Source organism: Ursus americanus, chromosome 20, assembly GCF_024610735.1.
Source record: "Ursus americanus isolate L20-20 chromosome 20, mUrsAme1.1.p, whole genome shotgun sequence".
NCBI lineage: Eukaryota > Metazoa > Chordata > Mammalia > Carnivora > Ursidae > Ursus > Ursus americanus.
In genome coordinates, this window is record NC_142146.1 from 31,963,541 (window position 1) to 31,981,503 (window position 17,963).

The following is a 17,963-nucleotide window of genomic DNA, read 5'->3' on the forward strand; positions in this document are numbered from 1 at the left end:
GATGTCTTTTCAGTTTCCACAGGTCTAGTCCAACCTACTGTCATGTGTTGCTGGTACCACTATACGCACATCCAGTTGTCCTGACCATGCATTGAGTGGCTCTCCAACCAAGTTCCTACATCAGAGAAATCTTCTAAAAACTCAGCTCTGATCACCTGTACTTTTCCTCACTAAAACCCTTCAGTGACATCCAGTTCCCCTCAGGATGAAATTCAGAGTTCTAGACCAGACTCATCCTCCCCTCAGTCTTATTCCTGCACCTGCAGCTTTTTATGACTCTTCTGTCACACATTACTCAATGGCACCAGGCCACATTTTCCCCCCACAGGGCCTTTGCCCTTGCTCTTCCTGGCCTCAATGCTGCACTCTGTCTCTGTCCCTCTTGGCCCCTTGCAGACACACACTTCTGACTAACTCCTATCCGTCCATCCCCTCTCAGTTTGGAGGGTCTTCCTTGACACTCCTCTCTGTATGGGGTACAGCCCCTCTCTTGGCACCCTGTAATTTTCCCTCACAGCAGTTAGCCCAATTGTCATTATTTAGTTATTTTAATAACCATTTAGCTAATTTCTGTTTCTCTCACTGGATTATAAGTTTCATATTGTGGTATCCCCAGTGGCTAATAGAATGCTTGGCATAAAGTTGGCATTCAGTAAATATTTTTTTTCATTGATGAATGAATGAAGTATAACTCTAAAGCAACGAGGCTGATTCCAAATATCACAAACGAGATAGCAGTGTTTGTCCCTCCCTGCTGGGACTGCCATGCCACCCTCATCTCCGTTTGCCAGAATACTCTCTTTCTTCAAGGCCCCCAACGCTAACTGCCACTTGCCTGGAAGGCGTTCATACCTCCTCTCGCCCTGCTCTGATCATGTTTATTTTTCCAATCCCTGTCTTACCCACTGGCAGGGGAATGTAAGAGAGAAAGAAATGAACGTGAGACTCTGTCATGGCCTTTCCCCAAACATCAGGGAGTTATTTTCCTTTCTCTCCATTTCTCTCTACCCTTTCCCTTTGAATATACAGCTGTATTTCTCCTAATTTGCTTTGATTGCTCTCTTAGGAGCTATCATGGGATCAATTAAATCTGTGTAGAATTTTATAACTCAGGGTCACCCAGTATGATTCCTCATTTTACAGATGAGAAAACTGAGGCCCAGAGAGGTTAATGTTTGAAACAATCACCTCTGTTGGGTCTTATAATACCAAGCAGTGTCATTTTCTAAGATAAATGTTCTCAATATCCCAGCTCCACAAGAGTAGACATGCCTCATTCTGTCTCCTTAAGACCTGCTGGGGGTGACAGTCTCAGCGCTAAGGTGAGCCCCGGAAGGCGGGCTTCCTGTCCTGCTCCCACACAGTGAAGCTGCGGTAGTCTTGAGTGGGTGAGGGACTCTGGCTGGGACAGATTCCTTTCCTGAATGGGGTCTCGGGCTTCACCTGTGCCTTGACAAAGGCGCCCCGGGTTTGTGCTGAGACTTCACCCAGCCTGACTGAAGCAGCGGACGGGGAATCTGCTGTTTAAATCCTTGCAGAACAGCAGAAGAAACCTGTCCTTTCCTCTGAAGTCACGTAGGGTCCGCTGGGAAAATGTTATTTCAAAACGGCCATGAAAGGGAGAGAGGTCTGAAAACTTGAACTGAAACCACGGCCAGTGACTTCTCCCTAATATATTTGCTTCTGGTTCCAAAAACCCAGGCAAGCAGAACGTAACTTTAACAAACACATTTGAATAGAACATAACACAGTCTTTAAGAAGGAATTAAAAAGTGGTTCGTTGACATCTAGAGAATCAATAAGAAATTAAGCAAAGTCCAGGTGAGGTTTGGCCGTGTGCAAGGATCTGGAAGGAGCTCACCCAGGATGCCAGGCTAGGGAATGGATATTCCCTGGGGTGCTGGCAGGGGTGGGGGAGAAGGGCCTTGGATGGACTGCTACTCAGGTGCTCCAGGGGCGGGGCCCGGGCAGGAGGCATGGCCGTGAGGTCACTCTACAGGCCTGGGTGGGTAGGGCCAGCTCCCCAGGTGCCCATTTCTCCTCCACACCATGCCTGGTCTTCAGATGCTCTGGTGTAAGTTTGAAGGCCACCCTGACCCTCCCGCTCTGACAGGAGGCTTAATTCTGTGCAAGAAGCAGCTGTGTCTCTTTCCCATGCACACAAGATTGACTTGAACTTTTTAAATGAAGAATTCCAGTTTGTGTATTTCAGCTCCACACTGTGAACAATAAGCAATTAGCACAGTAGTTAAAGAAAGAAATGGGTACTATTTTCTACCTTTTTTTTTTCATTTTTTTGCCACTGCTAAATATTAAGATCAAAGATCTTAATTTATTTTTTCTTTTCACTTTAGGATGCTTAATTTCTTCTGTCCTCCCTTATTTGTTTCTGGCAAGCAGAACAGAATTTAACAAACACATTGAAACTTCCTGGGAATACCCCCAGTTCTTGAGGTCAGGGTCCTGAGAGCTCCCCAGTATGGACAGCTGCTTCCTCTGCCAGCCCAAGAAAGAAAGAATGACCCAGTGACTCTTCTCCAGCTCCTGCGGCCGAGTGGCTTGGTTAAGGAAGCCGTGCCTCCTGCCCCTTATTACCTGTTACTGAAATAAGTTAGTGGGTGCATTTCTATGGCCATTCAAAGCACTTCTTCCTATCTCCTGTTTATCCTGTCACCTCTTAATGGCCATGTGACCATGGGTGAATTGCATATCTTTTCACCTGTAAATTGGGGGTGACGGTATCTAGTTTTCAATGGTATAGGGAAGACGGAAAGACAGCACTTAATAAACACAATGTTTCTCTTCTCCTTCCCACCTACAGGGCTGCTAAAAATGAGTTTTCTTTTCCAGTGCGAAGCACGCTGTCTCTCCCCTGCTAAGAAGCTCTCCTTCCTCCCTGCGTGACATCCTCCATCATTCCCTTCCACCCGGTCCCTGCTTGCAGTTTACATACAATGAAGCTTGATTTGCTTCCTTAAGGATCTCACTTAGCAGCCCCTACTCCTACAAGTTTTCTGGTCTAGCTCTTTCAAAGGGATTGATGTTATAAAACAAAAGTTTATGAGAATCTATGTTTGTTGAGAAATTCTGAAAAGCCTTATATTCATATGCTTTTCACGACTCCAAAGGAGCTTCACCACAATAAAGGAATGAGGTTCAGAACTGAAGATTTCCAAGGTGAGGGGTGTCCCGTAGTCAGACCCCTAATCCATGGAGTGGCTGTGGGGAGGAGAGGCTGTGGCACTGAGGTCTCAAGTCCCTGCTGTTGCCCAGGCCAGGAAGCTGCAGGCTGCCCCTGTGGAGGTAATGACACATAATCATGGCAGGAGCTCTGTCGGTTTGATGCAGGAAGGCTTTCTAGAGGGAAGTCTGTTATGTTTCAGGGTGGCCAGCAGAGAAATCTTTGAAATCTGCTTATGAGGAGGTCTTTAAAAGCGTGTTAGGGTTAGGGGTGTTCCCGTCTTAGGTCAAGCCGCTGGGCTGGTGAGCTCGTAAGGCCCCCTCCAGCACCAGGCTTCTCTGCTCTGCCTCCCTTTGTCTTCTTACTCTCTCTTTTGTGTTTTTGCATGTGTGCGTCCGTGGCCTGCCTGGGTCAGTGGGAGGAAGTCAGCGGCTACGATGAAAACCTGAACACCATCCGCACCTACCAGGTGTGCAATGTCTTTGAGCCCAACCAGAACAACTGGCTCCTCACCACCTTCATCAACCGGCGGGGGGCTCATCGCATCTACACGGAGATGCGCTTCACTGTGAGAGACTGCAGCAGCCTCCCCAACGTCCCAGGCTCCTGCAAGGAGACCTTCAACTTGTACTACTATGAGACTGACTCGGTTATTGCCACCAAGAAGTCGGCCTTCTGGTCTGAGGCCCCCTACCTCAAAGTAGACACCATTGCTGCGGATGAGAGCTTCTCCCAGGTGGACTTCGGGGGAAGGTTGATGAAGGTCAACACGGAAGTCAGGAGCTTTGGGCCTCTGACTCGGAACGGTTTTTACCTCGCTTTCCAGGATTATGGGGCCTGCATGTCTCTCCTTTCTGTGCGTGTCTTCTTCAAGAAGTGTCCCAGCATTGTGCAGAATTTTGCGGTGTTTCCAGAGACCATGACAGGGGCAGAGAGTACATCTCTGGTGATTGCTCGGGGGACGTGCATCCCCAACGCAGAGGAAGTAGACGTGCCCATCAAACTCTACTGCAACGGGGATGGAGAGTGGATGGTGCCTATTGGGCGCTGCACCTGCAAGCCTGGCTATGAGGCTGAGAACAGTGTGGCCTGCAAGGGTAAGTCCCAGGGCCTCTTAAGGCCTCTGCTTCCTGCCCACCTGGGGCAGGGCCCGATCAGCAAATTGTTCCCACCTCCAGCTCTGGGTCACAGAGGAGCAGAGGAACCTAATGGCTTATTATAAAGCTCTGGGGAACCTACATCCCCAGTGCGAGGCATGATGATTTTGCAGCTGTGTCCAACCAGAATGTCAGTGTTCATGGTGAGGGAAGAGGTAGGGAGAATTCCAAACAGTAGATAAGAAGCCAATAACCACTCGGTTATACTTAGTTTGGGGCCATGGACATTCATATTCTCTCTCACATGCATTTGTGCACTGTCTCCCCCTTCCTCCCACCATCCCTCCCCTAGACACGCATACCCCTGTGTTGCGTTAAGCCCTGTGCTCTGAGGCACGGAGGATTTGGGTGTCATGGACAGTTCACTCAAGGGTAGTTGGGAAGTGCCTGAATTTGGAAAATATTTATGTCATTTCAGTTCAGCTCCCCCACTACCCAACTTGGTCCTGGACCCATGTAGCTCATGAACTCAAAGTCCTGTGCTTAGCTATCTTGCTCTGGGGGCTCAATGTCAGGTCCTGGGGCAGGGATGGGGCCTCGCTTTCATGTGTCCTGGCAGGAGATGAGCTACTGGAAACGGAAGGTGGTACCAGCTATTGTATTACCTTTGCTTAAATGATAGAGAGCGGTGTCGTCGGGGAGTGTCAGGGAGCTGTGTGCTCACATGGGCTCCCCTCGGTCCAGAAGAGCACATATCCAATACTTGGTAATAAATGAGCTGAACTGGCTGGGGATTCTTCTCTGAGAGTGAATAGGAGGGTCTAGAGAGCCCACAGCTCATTTCTTCAGTAATGTCATGGAAGCTGAAAACAGGTGGGGGGTGTCCAGCACTGGAAAAGAGAAGACTGCTTTCTTTTATGAAATTTTGCCCATGGCAGTCAAAGTTTCAGATTCACATAGACCTCAGAAATGACCATCTTGACCCTAGCTCATGATTTAGGTTGCTCTAGGCCTTTGGGGGACCAGTTGGAGTTGGAGCTGTAGTAGCTCTTTCTGCTCTGTCATGAGCTTCCTGTCACTGTCCTCCCTGTTGTCACCCCCCACACCTGAGCACCAGACTGCCCTTGCCCATCTCCTTCCCCACTTCCTCTGCTCCCCAAACGCCTGCAGCTAGGCACCGGACACAGGATTGCTAATGCCCATCACCGCTGCAGTCCTTTGGACTCAGCTAATTGCCCAGGCCGGGGCACTCATGCAGCCTTTCTGAGGCCTGCTGAGAGCGGAGAGGTAGGCCTTTGTGTCTTTATTGGATTTCTTGGTATGGTACCCGTGATGGATGGTGTGGACACAGAGGGGAGAGAGTGCCAAATCAAGTGATGAATCAAGGCAGACAGTTTTAAAACCAGCCTAGCCTGGCCCCACAGCACTCCTCTTTGTCCCCTTGGTTGGGGGTAGGGCGGGAGGTGTCAGGGTCTGAGTGGGGACCCGGGCATGAGGCTGAGTTCTTAGGCGGGTGCAGCATGAGGTGGGTGCAGCAGCTGCCAGGCATGTTTGCAACAGTGCTGGTGATTTCTCCAGGCTTCAGATGGCCGCCATGCTGCACTTGCTGGCTGGGGCCCTCTCCTTTTTCTCATTATTTCCCAAGCAGAATGGCAGGAACCAGAGCAAGCATTGACTGGTTCTGATTTAATTGCGACTCTGGGAACAGGCTCTCATTTCTTTGGGCTAATTGGAACTTTTCTCTTTGGGGGGGTTCTGCTGTCCGTGTGGCCTGTCATTCACCTCCTGTGGTTGTTGTGGGAGGGCCTATGGAGACAAATATGTAAATCCAAGTGGTTTCTTTCCATTCTCCCCACCCAGCTCCAACCCCCTTCTGACTGTTGGTGGACATTCCTCATCTAGAGTTATAATGAGCCCGGCTTGACTTCACAGATTGCTTATTGCAAACGCATTGGAGGCTGGAGGAAATGCGGAGGCCACTCACAGTCACTTTGCCATTTTAGAGGCACTAGCAGCCACGTTTTGGTGGCATTTCTGAGAGTGGAGAGTTGTAAGCCTGATGGCATCATGGGTCTTGCAGGCCAACAGCCTGGCTGGGCTTAGTGCCCTAGAAGGGCAGAGAAGTGCCTTTGTTTTTCTGTCTCAAGAACCTTAAGACGCATCCTCCAGACCTTAGCCGTTGGCTCTGCTGGCAATCTGGCCGTGATGGCTGAGCCAGAGATCCCTTCCCTGGCCTTAGTGGGCTGCCCCAGGGAGGTGAAGAGGCCTTGGCCATCGACGGTCATCTTGGGAGGACTCTACAGCTTTCGGAGGGAGATGGGCAGCACATGTGGTAAGATTTGTGACGGTTCCCTGTGGTATGTCTCCAAGCAAGGGTACCCATTTTGGGGGCTCATGCTGTGCTGTCAGGGGGGCACCATATAGCCCTTCACAGCTGTTGTGGGGTGGCCTGCCTAGTATAGCCAGTTTTCATGAGGCCAGCAGTGTGGAGAATGGGGGATGCCAGAGAATTGGGGGTGAGCCTCCGTCAGCTGTCCTGCTAAGAGTGGAGAAGGACGGCAAGCTCTTCTCCCCCAACACAGCCCCGAGAATGAATGCCCTGCAGCCTGGCTGGGCAAAGCCTGGATGGTCCTGGGCTTCACACAATTATGTTGCCCTGATAAATTTTCTTTTCTGGATATTTGAATCTGGGCCTTTGCCCATGTCAGATCTATAGAATATCCTTTATATTATTTTTTGGCAAGACAGATTTTCAACATGGACAGGAACATTATTCTGACTCTTGCCTACATCTGCTAAACTCTCTCCTGTCAGTCATGGGGACCAGTCGCTTGGTTGTGCAGAAACACCTGGAGACCAGTTAGGCAGCCCAGCCAGTGAAGAGTGGTCCAGGTCTAGAGCTGTTCCTGTTCTGAGGAGGGTAGCGGCGAAAGGGGGGGGGGGCAGGCAGAGAAAGTGGTGGAGGGGGAGCTTAGACATTAGGATGTGCGGCAAGCGGCAGGTGCACTTTCCAGAGGGCTTCGTGACCCGAGGCCTCTGCCAAACTCATCCTTTGTGCTCACACAGGTTGTACTGATCAGGCAGGATCACAGTAACCTGCTGACCCCACCAGTGACTCTGACCCCATCTGTGAAATTGTTAATTACTAGGAAAATGGCCCATCTGCCCCAACTTCAAGCCTTACGCTCATAGTCTAGTGGATTAATGAGCAATCGTGGCTTTGTCTTTACCCGCCCCATACCTTCCCTACTCAGGTTGATGGATAAGTTGATTTTCTATGTGGGTCCCGCAGTCTGTCCCTCCCTGGGGCCAGGGACGCTGAGAGCTGGTGCTCGGCAAGCTCTCTCTGTGCTGTGGAGCCTGAAATATGGTGCCAGCTGCAGTCGGTGTTGGGGATGATGGCCGGGCTGAGACTGACAGTTGCTAGGGGGAGCCTGGCATGGGCAGGCCTCTTAGCTGTCTGTTAGAAGCTTCGGGGCTACAGTATCCCATTTAGGTGCCCAGGGATGGGTCTCAGGTGCTAGGACAGCCTCTGGCAACCAGATCCTTGCTGGAGCAAGGTACCCACAGGGCTTGATTCTGTTTCTGCCCCCGAGTGCTCCTTGAGGGCCTGCCTTTCCCTCCCAGGCATAGTCCCTGGAGCTTTCAAAAGGAGCTGCCTCATTAGCCTGTCTTCCCAGCCACATTCAGGGCTCGGGGGATGACAGTGCTATCCATGACCTTCCTTGTCGTCCTCCCTTATTCCTGCTCCTGTAGGAAGAGGCCAGCCTGGGCTCACCACTGTAGAGGGCACACACTGACGCATGGGGCCCAGGCCTTTGTTGTTGGTGCTGTCACTCGAAGGGGGTGCAGGGAGATGAAAGGGGAAGGGGGTGCATCAGGTGGAAGAGGCCTAACCTAGAGACAGGAGCTGGTTTTAGGCCTGGCTCTGCTGTGAGCTTCTGGTGGCTTTTAGGTAAGTCCTTTCCCATGATAGCCCCGTCTTCTCTGCCTGCTTCTCAGGCTGTGTGAAAATCAAGTGGGTAATGGATATGAGAATGCTCTGGAAGCCACATGATGCCATGTCATTGCCCTTAGGCCCTAACACACACCATTTGACTCTGGCTTCTAGGGGAATAAAATTCTGGAAGGAAGATGGCATGTGGAATCCCCACTCAGAGACACGGGTCAGCAGGAGACTTGAACATTCAGTCATCATCTGCCTGCACCTGTGCAGGCCCAGCTCCATGACTGTCCCGCAGTGACCAGGGATCGGCACATATGTGTGATCCACTGTCCTCCAACAAGTCAGTGGGTCAGTTAACACGCATTTGAATGGTGTGGCTTATGCAGCTCGCCTTGAGGCAGCTGGGGGAGCCAGGTGGTCTTTGTGAGCTGAAGGTCTGAGAAGACTCCCAGAGCCTGAGAGAGAATGAAGGTCATCTGACGCACAGGAAAGGTTTTATAAAATGACATCCCCAGGTGACTCCCTCTGAGATGTATTGGGTAGGTCAAGTGGAGCCCAGGCCAGGAACCCCAGATATAAGCTCTAGACCAGAACCATCTCTGTAGGAACATGGAAGAAGGGGGCTTGGGGGAGGTCCCTGGAGGCATCTTGGGCCTGTGGGATTTGCAGAAAGGGGGTGCCTGAGGGGACGTAGAGGGCGTCGGGGAAGAGGGACTGCAGCAGTGGGCTGGAGGCACGAGGCACGCAGGCCAGCAGGGAGGACAGGCTCAGGGATCACTGCACCTGGAGTAGGGGCTGGGAAGGCTGTGTGGGGCCCTGACACGCTGAGCTGCTAGGAAGCCTGCAGCAGAAAGGAGCAGAAAGCTGAGGGAGGACTGTCTGGGGGTTACAGAAAGGAACGGCCTTCCTGCAGCTGGCCAGCACCAGCTGGGTCACTCAGGACTGTCCTGAGAACAAACATCAGGGATGCCAGTGCTGTCTTCAAGGGCACGGTCAAACCTGCAGGACTCCTATGCTCTGCTCAGGGCCTGCCAGTCAGGGTTGGGGCCGAGGATCCATGTTCCAGAACCAGCAATCCACATGGCTTTTCCAGGGGACTCTCAGGTCAGCTGAGACCATTCCAGCTCTGGATGTTGGCAGGGCCTTGACAACTTCTAGGAATGATCAAAGCAGTTCTTGGTGCATCCAGGTCTCTCCCGCTCCGCCCCTTCCCCTGCTCGACCCCCATGTGTGTCAGAGCCCTGAGGTAGGGCCTGAAACCTCTCTGGCACTGTCTTGTGCAGCCCTCCCAGGCGCTCCTCAGGCCAGCCACTTCCCTGCCACCATCCCAGAGGCCCCACTCCTTCCCTGCTGCTTCTGCTCTCCCATCTCTCCAAATAGGGACTTTTTTCCTTGGTAATTTTCCACCTACATGTAAATTCCTTCATGCCTGGAAACCCAAGGGACATTTTGAACCTTTCAACAGTTTCGGCGCCTTTGTCAACTTGAGCGGCTGAGATGAGCCAATTTATAAGCCTGGGGGAGTTGAGACGAAAAATCTGCAGGATTCGAAGGTGGAGAAAAATGTGTCTAATTTAGCTCCCCTTGGAAAAAAGTTGCTGGGGCCAATTCCATCTCCCTTGGGGTTGCTGGTCCCAGCTTTGGGTCATCACTGCATCTTCATCCTGGGCATTGAAAGAGAAGGTGGGGTCCCAAGGGGAAGGTATGTGTGTGTGTGTGTGTGCGCGCATGTGTGCGTGCGTGTGTGCACGCGCGTGCATGTGCACACGTGCACTGAGCTGACAGCTGCATCCAGGGCACTGGGGAACCTTGTCCGCTCGCTCCAGCCCATCAGCTGTTGACTGGGAGTGAGAGGAAGCCTGCACTAGACAGCTTCCTCTCAAGCCCCAGGGAGACCAGCTCTGCTTAGGGCTTGGGGAGGCCAGGGTCATTAACACCGCAGCCTTGTAAGATGAGCTTCATAATAGGATTTCCCAACAGGCTACTTCATTTAGAAGTCTCTCGGGCTTCCTCTGCTCCCTACAGTGGCCCTGCCCAGCGCCCGCCAGAGAGGAATCCAGTGTAATTGGCTGGATGTAATGGGCCGTGACACCGGCATGAGCAACAGCAAACAGAGCTGCAAGGATGCCCCACTGCCTTCCCAACTCCAGCGTATGGGGCGCGAGCACTCGGTCCTGGACCCTGGTGGCAGTAGGGCATGGCAAGGAGGGGAGGGAGGGGGAGATTTGGGTTCCAGGTGCCGTTGTGCTCTGCACTGCCCCTCTGCCTTTGAAAGACAGGGGTAGAGGCACCCAAATTGCACTAGTGTTGACCAAACAATTGTGATTCTCCCAGGTCAGTGGGGGAGTGACTGAGATTGATTTGGCAGTGTTCTGTGCCTGAGGGCTGTCCTCGGCGGGAGTCCATGACGTAATAAATGTGTGTTATCAAAGATGCTGACAGAGACACCGTGCAGTCATTACTCAGAGGCTGCGGGTACTGGAAATGTCACTGGGCTGGCCGTCCGGTTGGCTCCATTTATGGCACCCTCATTGGCCCATGAAGAACTAGGGAGTCTGAAACGACCCAGGCTTGGGGGGGGGGCGTGTGGGACGCTGAGAGACCGTCTCTTCTGACCACCACATTATCCGTAGAGAGAGGGTGGCCAGGGAGCGTTTATGGGTGCCAGTCTAGAGAGCCTTGGCTGGTGAACGTCAGAGCAGGGATCAGAACCCCTGGTCTGGGGAGGCCACCATCTGCCTCTGCACCTGAGACTGAATTTTGTTCAACACACAACATGTATCTTCGGGACCATCAGACTTCTCAGCTGTTCTCTCATAGATTCCTTCCCAGTGTCTGTGCTGTCCCTTGTTTTTTCTTGGGTTGGGCTCCCTGGCACCATGTTCCGTGGCAGTACATTTCCATACGGTATATAGCACAGAGCGCCACACTGACTATCACTACCTTCTTTTTAATCTCTCTGGGTACAGTACGGTCTCCAGATGCTCTGCCACGTTGATCTGCTTGTGAGGCCATCCAGAGGGCACACAGCTTCTCAGGGTGGGGGCAACCCCAAGCTCCCAGGGAAGGATGAGGTCTAAGGCTTTGTGCTCACAGAAAAGGACAGAGGGCAGGCGGTGGGGCTGTGGGCTGGAGGCCCGGTGGTAGCTCTCTAATGGGCATCAGGGACCAGCATGGGTGCCAGGGCTCAATGCCAGCTTAGGCAGGGTGGTGGTCAGACGTCCCTCCTTCGCTTCATGTCCCCGTCTCTCTCTGGAGCTGGGCAGTCCCTGCCTGAGCACAAACAGCCACACAAGCTCCCTCGCCTGGATGAGGAATCACTACATTTGAGTTTGAAGCATGAAGATGAAAATCATACTGGATTTGAGCCTGCTTGGAGTGGGGTCCTCCACTTCTGGGCCCCAGGGAGCTCTGATGGTCTAAATTCTTTTTCCACTGCCTCTGGCCATTGACAAGCTGGGTTGACAGTGCCCTAATGCTCCTGGGTCTCATTTCTCCCTGAAGGCAGTGGGGGAAGAAGACTGAAAAGAGTCAGCCCAGGGCAGTTGCCAACAGAGAAGGGAGGCATCCCAGACACGGGTAAACCAGAAGCAAGCCTGGTTTCCCAAGAGTGCTTTGCCAGGGACAGTGAGAGAGGGGCACACTTGGCCTTTTCCTAGGGGAGGGGTCTCTGCCTGTAGGGGTCCTATCTCCACTCTCCTTGCTGGCTGAACTAAGAGCGTGGGCATCAGTTACCTGATGGGGCAGCTGAGTCTTTTGTTTCGAGGGCCAGCTAATGAAGGCAAGGCAGGCAAATCCTGGGGAGATGTGGCTTCATACAGAGGAATGTGTCTAGGTCGGCTCTGGTCCCCAGGAGCTATCCCCTATAACAGAGAGCATCCCGCCTTCCTGTGTGCCCTCCGAGCCTGCTACAGAATGAGTCTGTGCAGCTGCAGATATGCTGGACTCATCACGCGCACACACGCGAGGGTGTGTGTGTGTGTGTGTGTGTGTGTGTGTGTGTGTGTGTGTGTGTGCGTGCATACGTGCTCATGGCCAGGGACTCAGGAGGAAATCAACTCGGCCACATCAAGCCCTGTAGAGGTTGTTGAGGGTAAGGGGGCACTGTGGGGAGTCTTAGGAGGATTCTTGGAATCACAGGACAGAAATTCAGGTCCAGGGAGGGCCAAACCCAGCCCTAACAGGTTTTTATCAGAGCTGAACAAGGAAACAGGTCCTTTGGTCTCTGGCTTGTCCTGGGCCTCTGTCTGGAAGAGCCCACCAACCGTATCAGCACTCATTCCTAGTGGGGGCTGGACTTACTTGGTCTTTGGATATGACCCTTGGGGACCTGCTCTGCTCACATCCTTGCAGGCCTGGGCACTTCTGGCCTTCCATTGCTCAGTCAAGCTAGATTCCACTCGTGAGTTCATGTGGCTTGAGTGATACCTATGCTCATTTTTTCTTTAGGTACTTACTGGGCAGCTACTGATGCCAGGCCCTTTATGCTTCTAGACTCAGATTGAGCAATTTTACTTCTAAGAATTTGCTGCATTCTTGGTTCTCAGAAAGTGCTTGCAATATCCAAAGGACAAGGGAGCCACAAGTGGCTGTTGCCCTGGTGGGACCCAGTGGGGGATAGCCCCTCCCAGCTAGGGAAGACCTCTAAGGACAGTGAGTCCAGCCCACCAGATAACACTTTGCTTTCCCACAGTGGTCCCCCAGCCTGCTTTTCAACAGCTCCAAGGATGGGACACTTGGATTTCCCGAGGCAGCCTGGTTCATGGGAACCCTTCTTCCTAGTATAGAATCAGGGGACCACTGATCCAGTCCGTGGGGTGAAACTTTTGTACAAATCTCTCTTCCACCAAGTTACCCTTTGATGTTATTTTAAAATGTTTTGGGGGCACCTGGGTGGCTCAGTTGGTTAAGCGTCTGACTCTTGATTTCAGCTCAGGTCACGATCTTAGGGTCCTGGGATCGAACCCCACATGTGGGGCCCCCACTCAGTGGGGAGTTGGCTTAAGATTCTCCCTCTCCCTCTGCCCCTCCCTGCTCATGCTTTCTCCCTCTGTCTCTCCCTCTCTCTCAGAAAAAAAAAAAAAAAAAGGTTTTGAACAGGTAGTACATAGGGAAAGAAAGTTTCCCTCCCACTCTCGTCCTCACTAGGGTCCCTCACCGTTCCAGTTTCTGGTATTCTCTTGCAGAGAAGGTGTGTGCATTTGCACACCCAGAATATAGATCTATCTTTTTCCCACTTGCATAGGGCCATGTTACACAGGCCTTTCCACCGAGTCCCCCCTCCCCTTTCTTATTTAACGATGAAGGCTAACAGTAGCTTGGCTGTATTACATAGAAATTGCCTCATTTTTTAAAATGATTCTGTAGTATATTATTGAGTGGGTGTGCCTTTTTGGTCCTTCACTTATATACATTTAGGTTGCTTCCTGGTTTTTTCATTATTTATTTCTAAACAATGTTTCAACAAACATCCTTTGCATTTATCTTTGTGTGCAAGCCTATCTGTAAGTCAAATTCGCTAATTAATTTATTCAATGAATATTTATTGAGGACTTTTTATGTGCCAAGCACTTTTCTAAGAACTAAGGATGCAGGAAATTCTTAGAAGAAAAATTGCTGAATCAGATTATATACATTTTTAATTTTGATAGATATTCCCAAACAGTCCTCCAAAAAAAGCTGTTTTCTACCAATTTTGCTACCTCCAACGGTGTAAGAGAGTTCCTGTTTCCCACACTTTTGCCAAGAGAATAAAATGTCCATCGTTTTTATCTTTTCCAATCTGATAGATGGAAACTGGCCGCTACTGTGGTTTCAGTTTGCGTTTGTCTTGCTCTGAGGGGCATTGACCACGGCAAAGTTCCACGCGTTGCCCTGTTCAGGAGCTGTTCAGGACTTGACAAGTGCCCGTTTCACACATCATTAAATCGGGGGAGTTTGCTTGTTGCAGACCATTTGGAGTTTGCTCCCTCCCTGCGTGACATGGTCCACCCCTCATTTTCCTCTGTCCCATTCCCTCCTGCAGGGGATCCTGCCTTTTATCTGCTCTTTGCCCACCTATAGCGTCAGACCATTTCGACACATGCCGTTCATCCATGTTTGTGTTTCTCAGTCAGTGGCAGGTGACCGGTCTGCAGATGGGACAGGACAGATGCAGGTGCTGGTGCTCAAGGGCCAGCCCCGTCTCCTGGTCCAGTTCCAGAAAAGCCAGCCAGCCTGGTTTGATGGGAAATACACCTCACTTTTCCTATCCTTCCTCTCCTGCCTGGAGCCAGTTCTGGGCTCCCTGCTCACCTTGTGCAGCCCTGCTGTGCCCCACACATCTCTCAGCTCTCACCCCCTTTGACCCAGGGCCCCTACTCCACATCCTTTCCTTCCATTCTTCCAGCTTACCTCTGGGGCCTCGGGCTTCAGCACACCCTGGTGGCTCCCCGCCAGCCTCCCCTTCCTAAATCACCAGTGCTCAGCCCTCACTTGCCTCGGCCTCCTCTTCATTTCTCCTGCACCAGCCCACCCTCAGCAGAGCTTCCCAGCAGCCTCAGTCCGGCCCCTGACCAGGCAACTGTGCTCCAGGCCGCAGCTCAGCCCTCCTGAAGTCCTGCTTCTGCAGCCTGATCTTAGCCCTGGGTAGCTGCTCACTGCTCCTTCTCTCTGTGGCTTTTGTCTTCCGGCTCTGTGGGTTTTCTTCCTCTCTGAGGCCACAGACTTCCTTCCTCCCTTCCTTGTTTCAGTCCCTCTGTCCCCCTCTTCCGTGCTCCCCTCCCCTCCTCTGTGCTCCTCTCCTCTCCCCGCCCCTTCTTCTCCCTACTCTGCTTCCTTCCTCACTACTTTTCTGTTAAAATAAATATATTCAGGTTAAAAAAATAAGTCACTTTAAAGAAAAATAATAAATAATACATTAAAAAACATGGCGTGTAGATATGGCCAAAACCAATAAAGATGATATGCAAATGACTGATGTTTGAGAAGAATGCTGACTTGCCCTGGGCACTTGGGCCAAGGAAGCAGCTTACACACTCTTTAGGGCAGTCCCACGGTTCATCTTCAGATCGTGGTGAGGGCTAGAATTTGGGTACGGAGCGAGCCTTTCCGGTTTGGCTCCCCGCTTGCACTGAAACACTAATACAGCATGGCTGTCATCTGCAGAGACACCAGATGCTCTGCCTCGTTCTTTTCCTGCATTATCTCTGAAATCCTTACAATAGCCGTACGAGGTACATATGATTATCAACCTCATTTTTCAGTTGAAGATACCGAGGCACAAAGAAGCTAAGTATCTTTGCCAAGGTCATACCGTGTAAGGACTCTGGGGCCGGCTGATAACTGCTGTTCTCTACTCCTCCTCCACACCCCAACCCCGCAAGCTGGAGAAGCTCGAGATTCCTGAGGGGCAGACCTGTGATTTGTGGTGGGGTTTGGGGCTTCAGTATCCCCTTTGGACTGAGATAGACTCCTTCACTAAGGGACCCAAGGAAAAGTCCTCAGTTTGATGTATGTTTCCCGTTGGCCAGGGATGACCCAGGAGGTCCGCGGAGGGACCGTGCTTGAAGTGGGAGGCCCTCCGCCTCTGTCTTCTGGCCAGCCTTCAATCTCGGTCTCCTTCTCCCCAGGCTCCTCACGGGCAGGGCCGTGCCCGCTGTGTCTCTGCGTCCCAAATGCCCGCTCTATGCCATCTGTTAAATGAGAACAAAACAAAATGCATTGAAAACAAAATTTGTGGACGCAGGGTGAGCGCCGAGGAGGGAGAAAAGCTTTGCATTAGGATGTGTAAGAAAACCTCCAGCAGCACTGAGTAGCGTAAGCCGCGAAGAAACCAGGCGGGAGTCGCTGACAAGGCATGCGCTTGTAGAGGTGATGATGGCAGAGCCAGATGGAGGAAGTAACCAGGGATGGCAGAGGCCTTGTCTGTCTGTTGTCCAATATAGTGACACGCTGTGCACACACACGCCCAGAACAAAATCAACAGAATGGCCTCAAGCCCATACGTCGAAACCCTTTCACTAAAAGTTGGTGATAACGCCTCCGTTTGACAGAGGACATAAGGTCAGTGCAACGTGTGTATTTCAAGTGGAAAACGACAATCTGCTCTTTGCACAAGATGGGTAGAGCTTCTCGTTGAAATTGTATGGAATGTGCAACACCCCTGCCAAATCACGAACTTGGCAAAATTTTGCCTGTTCTGGGAATTAGGCGATTTGAGGGTTTCTGTTTGGTTTCTGGGTCTGTCCCACACATGCTTGCATTGATCTGAATGTGGAGGTCCTCGTGACGTGGGGCTTTTCTATCCTTACTGGTTCCGTTCATCTTCCCCTCTGCATCTTTGGCCAAGTTGGTCTCCCTGTTTTCTTTTCCTCCGTTTATCCTATTCTCTAGTCTGTCTTCTCTCTGGACTTGATTCAAAAGGAAGAAAAGAGAAACACATTTCATTATAGAAGTTTAATGAATGGCTAGTTATTTCCATTCACTGTTTTTATTTTTTTCCCTAGGAAACTGTTTAGATGCAAATTGCAATAAAAATGAGTTCTTTCATTCAATAAAATACAGGAAATCAATGTTTATCATTGAAATCAATTGCAGACATTACAAGAGTGATTTTTGTCATCAAAATCATTAATATATAATCACACATGTTGATAATGAGATCATTCATTAAAAAGAACAATAACTTATTTATTTATTTATTTTTTTGAGTGTCTTTGTAGAATGCCCTGCTTCTCTGTGCCCATTTCTTTACTTTTCTGGAGCATATTCTGCTTTCTTTCAACTTCTTCAACACCATTCTTGATTATTTTCCCCTTTTGAGAATTCTTTCGAGCTCCCTTTTTTTCCCCTAACGTCTTTTAAATCTTTCAAAGCAGCTACCAGTTAAAAACCAGCAACCAAAGCCGTTGATTGTTGAATTTAACTTTCCCAGTCAGGGTGACTGATTCAGTCTTTGGGGTTGACGATGCCCCTCCCCCTTTGTGGGCACCTCTACCCACTCACTCAAGCATTTCCTCTAATGGAAACTCAGGTGTTCGGGCCTGACCGCACCAAAGTGAGCAGTAGATCCCCCTTCCCTCCAGGACTTTCTGCAGCCCTGGGGGCAATGGCTTCGCTCCCCAGAGAAGGTAACACAACAGTACGCAAGACAGCTAGACAGCCATACACCCACTTCCTAAGGCCCCAGGAGGAGGAGGCAGAGATGGCTGCCCCTGGACATCCAGTGGGTTGAGGCCTTCATCCCCTTCCTCCCCTGGCCTCCCCCAAGGGCAGGGCCTTTTCAGGCCTTTCCCCACAGACTCCTTTCCTCCCCATAGCTGTGTGCTGGCCCCTCCCTCTGGGCCACAAAGAGCTCTGTAGACAGACATTGTGCGCTGTTTGCCAACACGGGGGCCCAGGGACACAGAGGGGGTGAGGGAGAAGCCATCTGCTCTCTCCTTTCACACAGACCTTTGCTTTCTCCCTTTCACTCCCCTCGCTCTCTGTCTTTGAACGTGCATACAAAAATAAAAAAAGCAGTTGCTAATTAGAGCAAGAGAATGAGAGTGAGCCTGGAAGGGGGTGCAGTGGAGAGACAGCCCCCGTGCAAACCAGCCCACTGGTCAGAGCCAGCCGGGGAAGGGCGAGGGGGGCACTGAGGGGGCTTTGGAGGGATATTTTGACAAAATAAGCAACAAAGCTTCTTCTCCGGAATGGCAGAGGGGCTTTGTCTTAACCTCTCATCATAGAGGGGGAGAAAATAAGAAATGACAGAGTT

General features: G+C 51.1%; 1 protein-coding gene across 1 annotated transcript in view; it reads left to right on the plus strand.

Annotated features, from left to right (window-relative positions):
* EPHB1 (EPH receptor B1) overlaps positions 1-17,963 on the plus strand; it is a 418,735-nt gene that overhangs the window by 150,085 nt on the left and 250,687 nt on the right. The window contains exon 3 of the mRNA XM_087870214.1: positions 3,597-4,278. Coding sequence (XP_087726340.1) covers positions 3,597-4,278 — 682 coding nt within the window. The remainder of the gene's footprint in view (positions 1-3,596; positions 4,279-17,963) is intronic.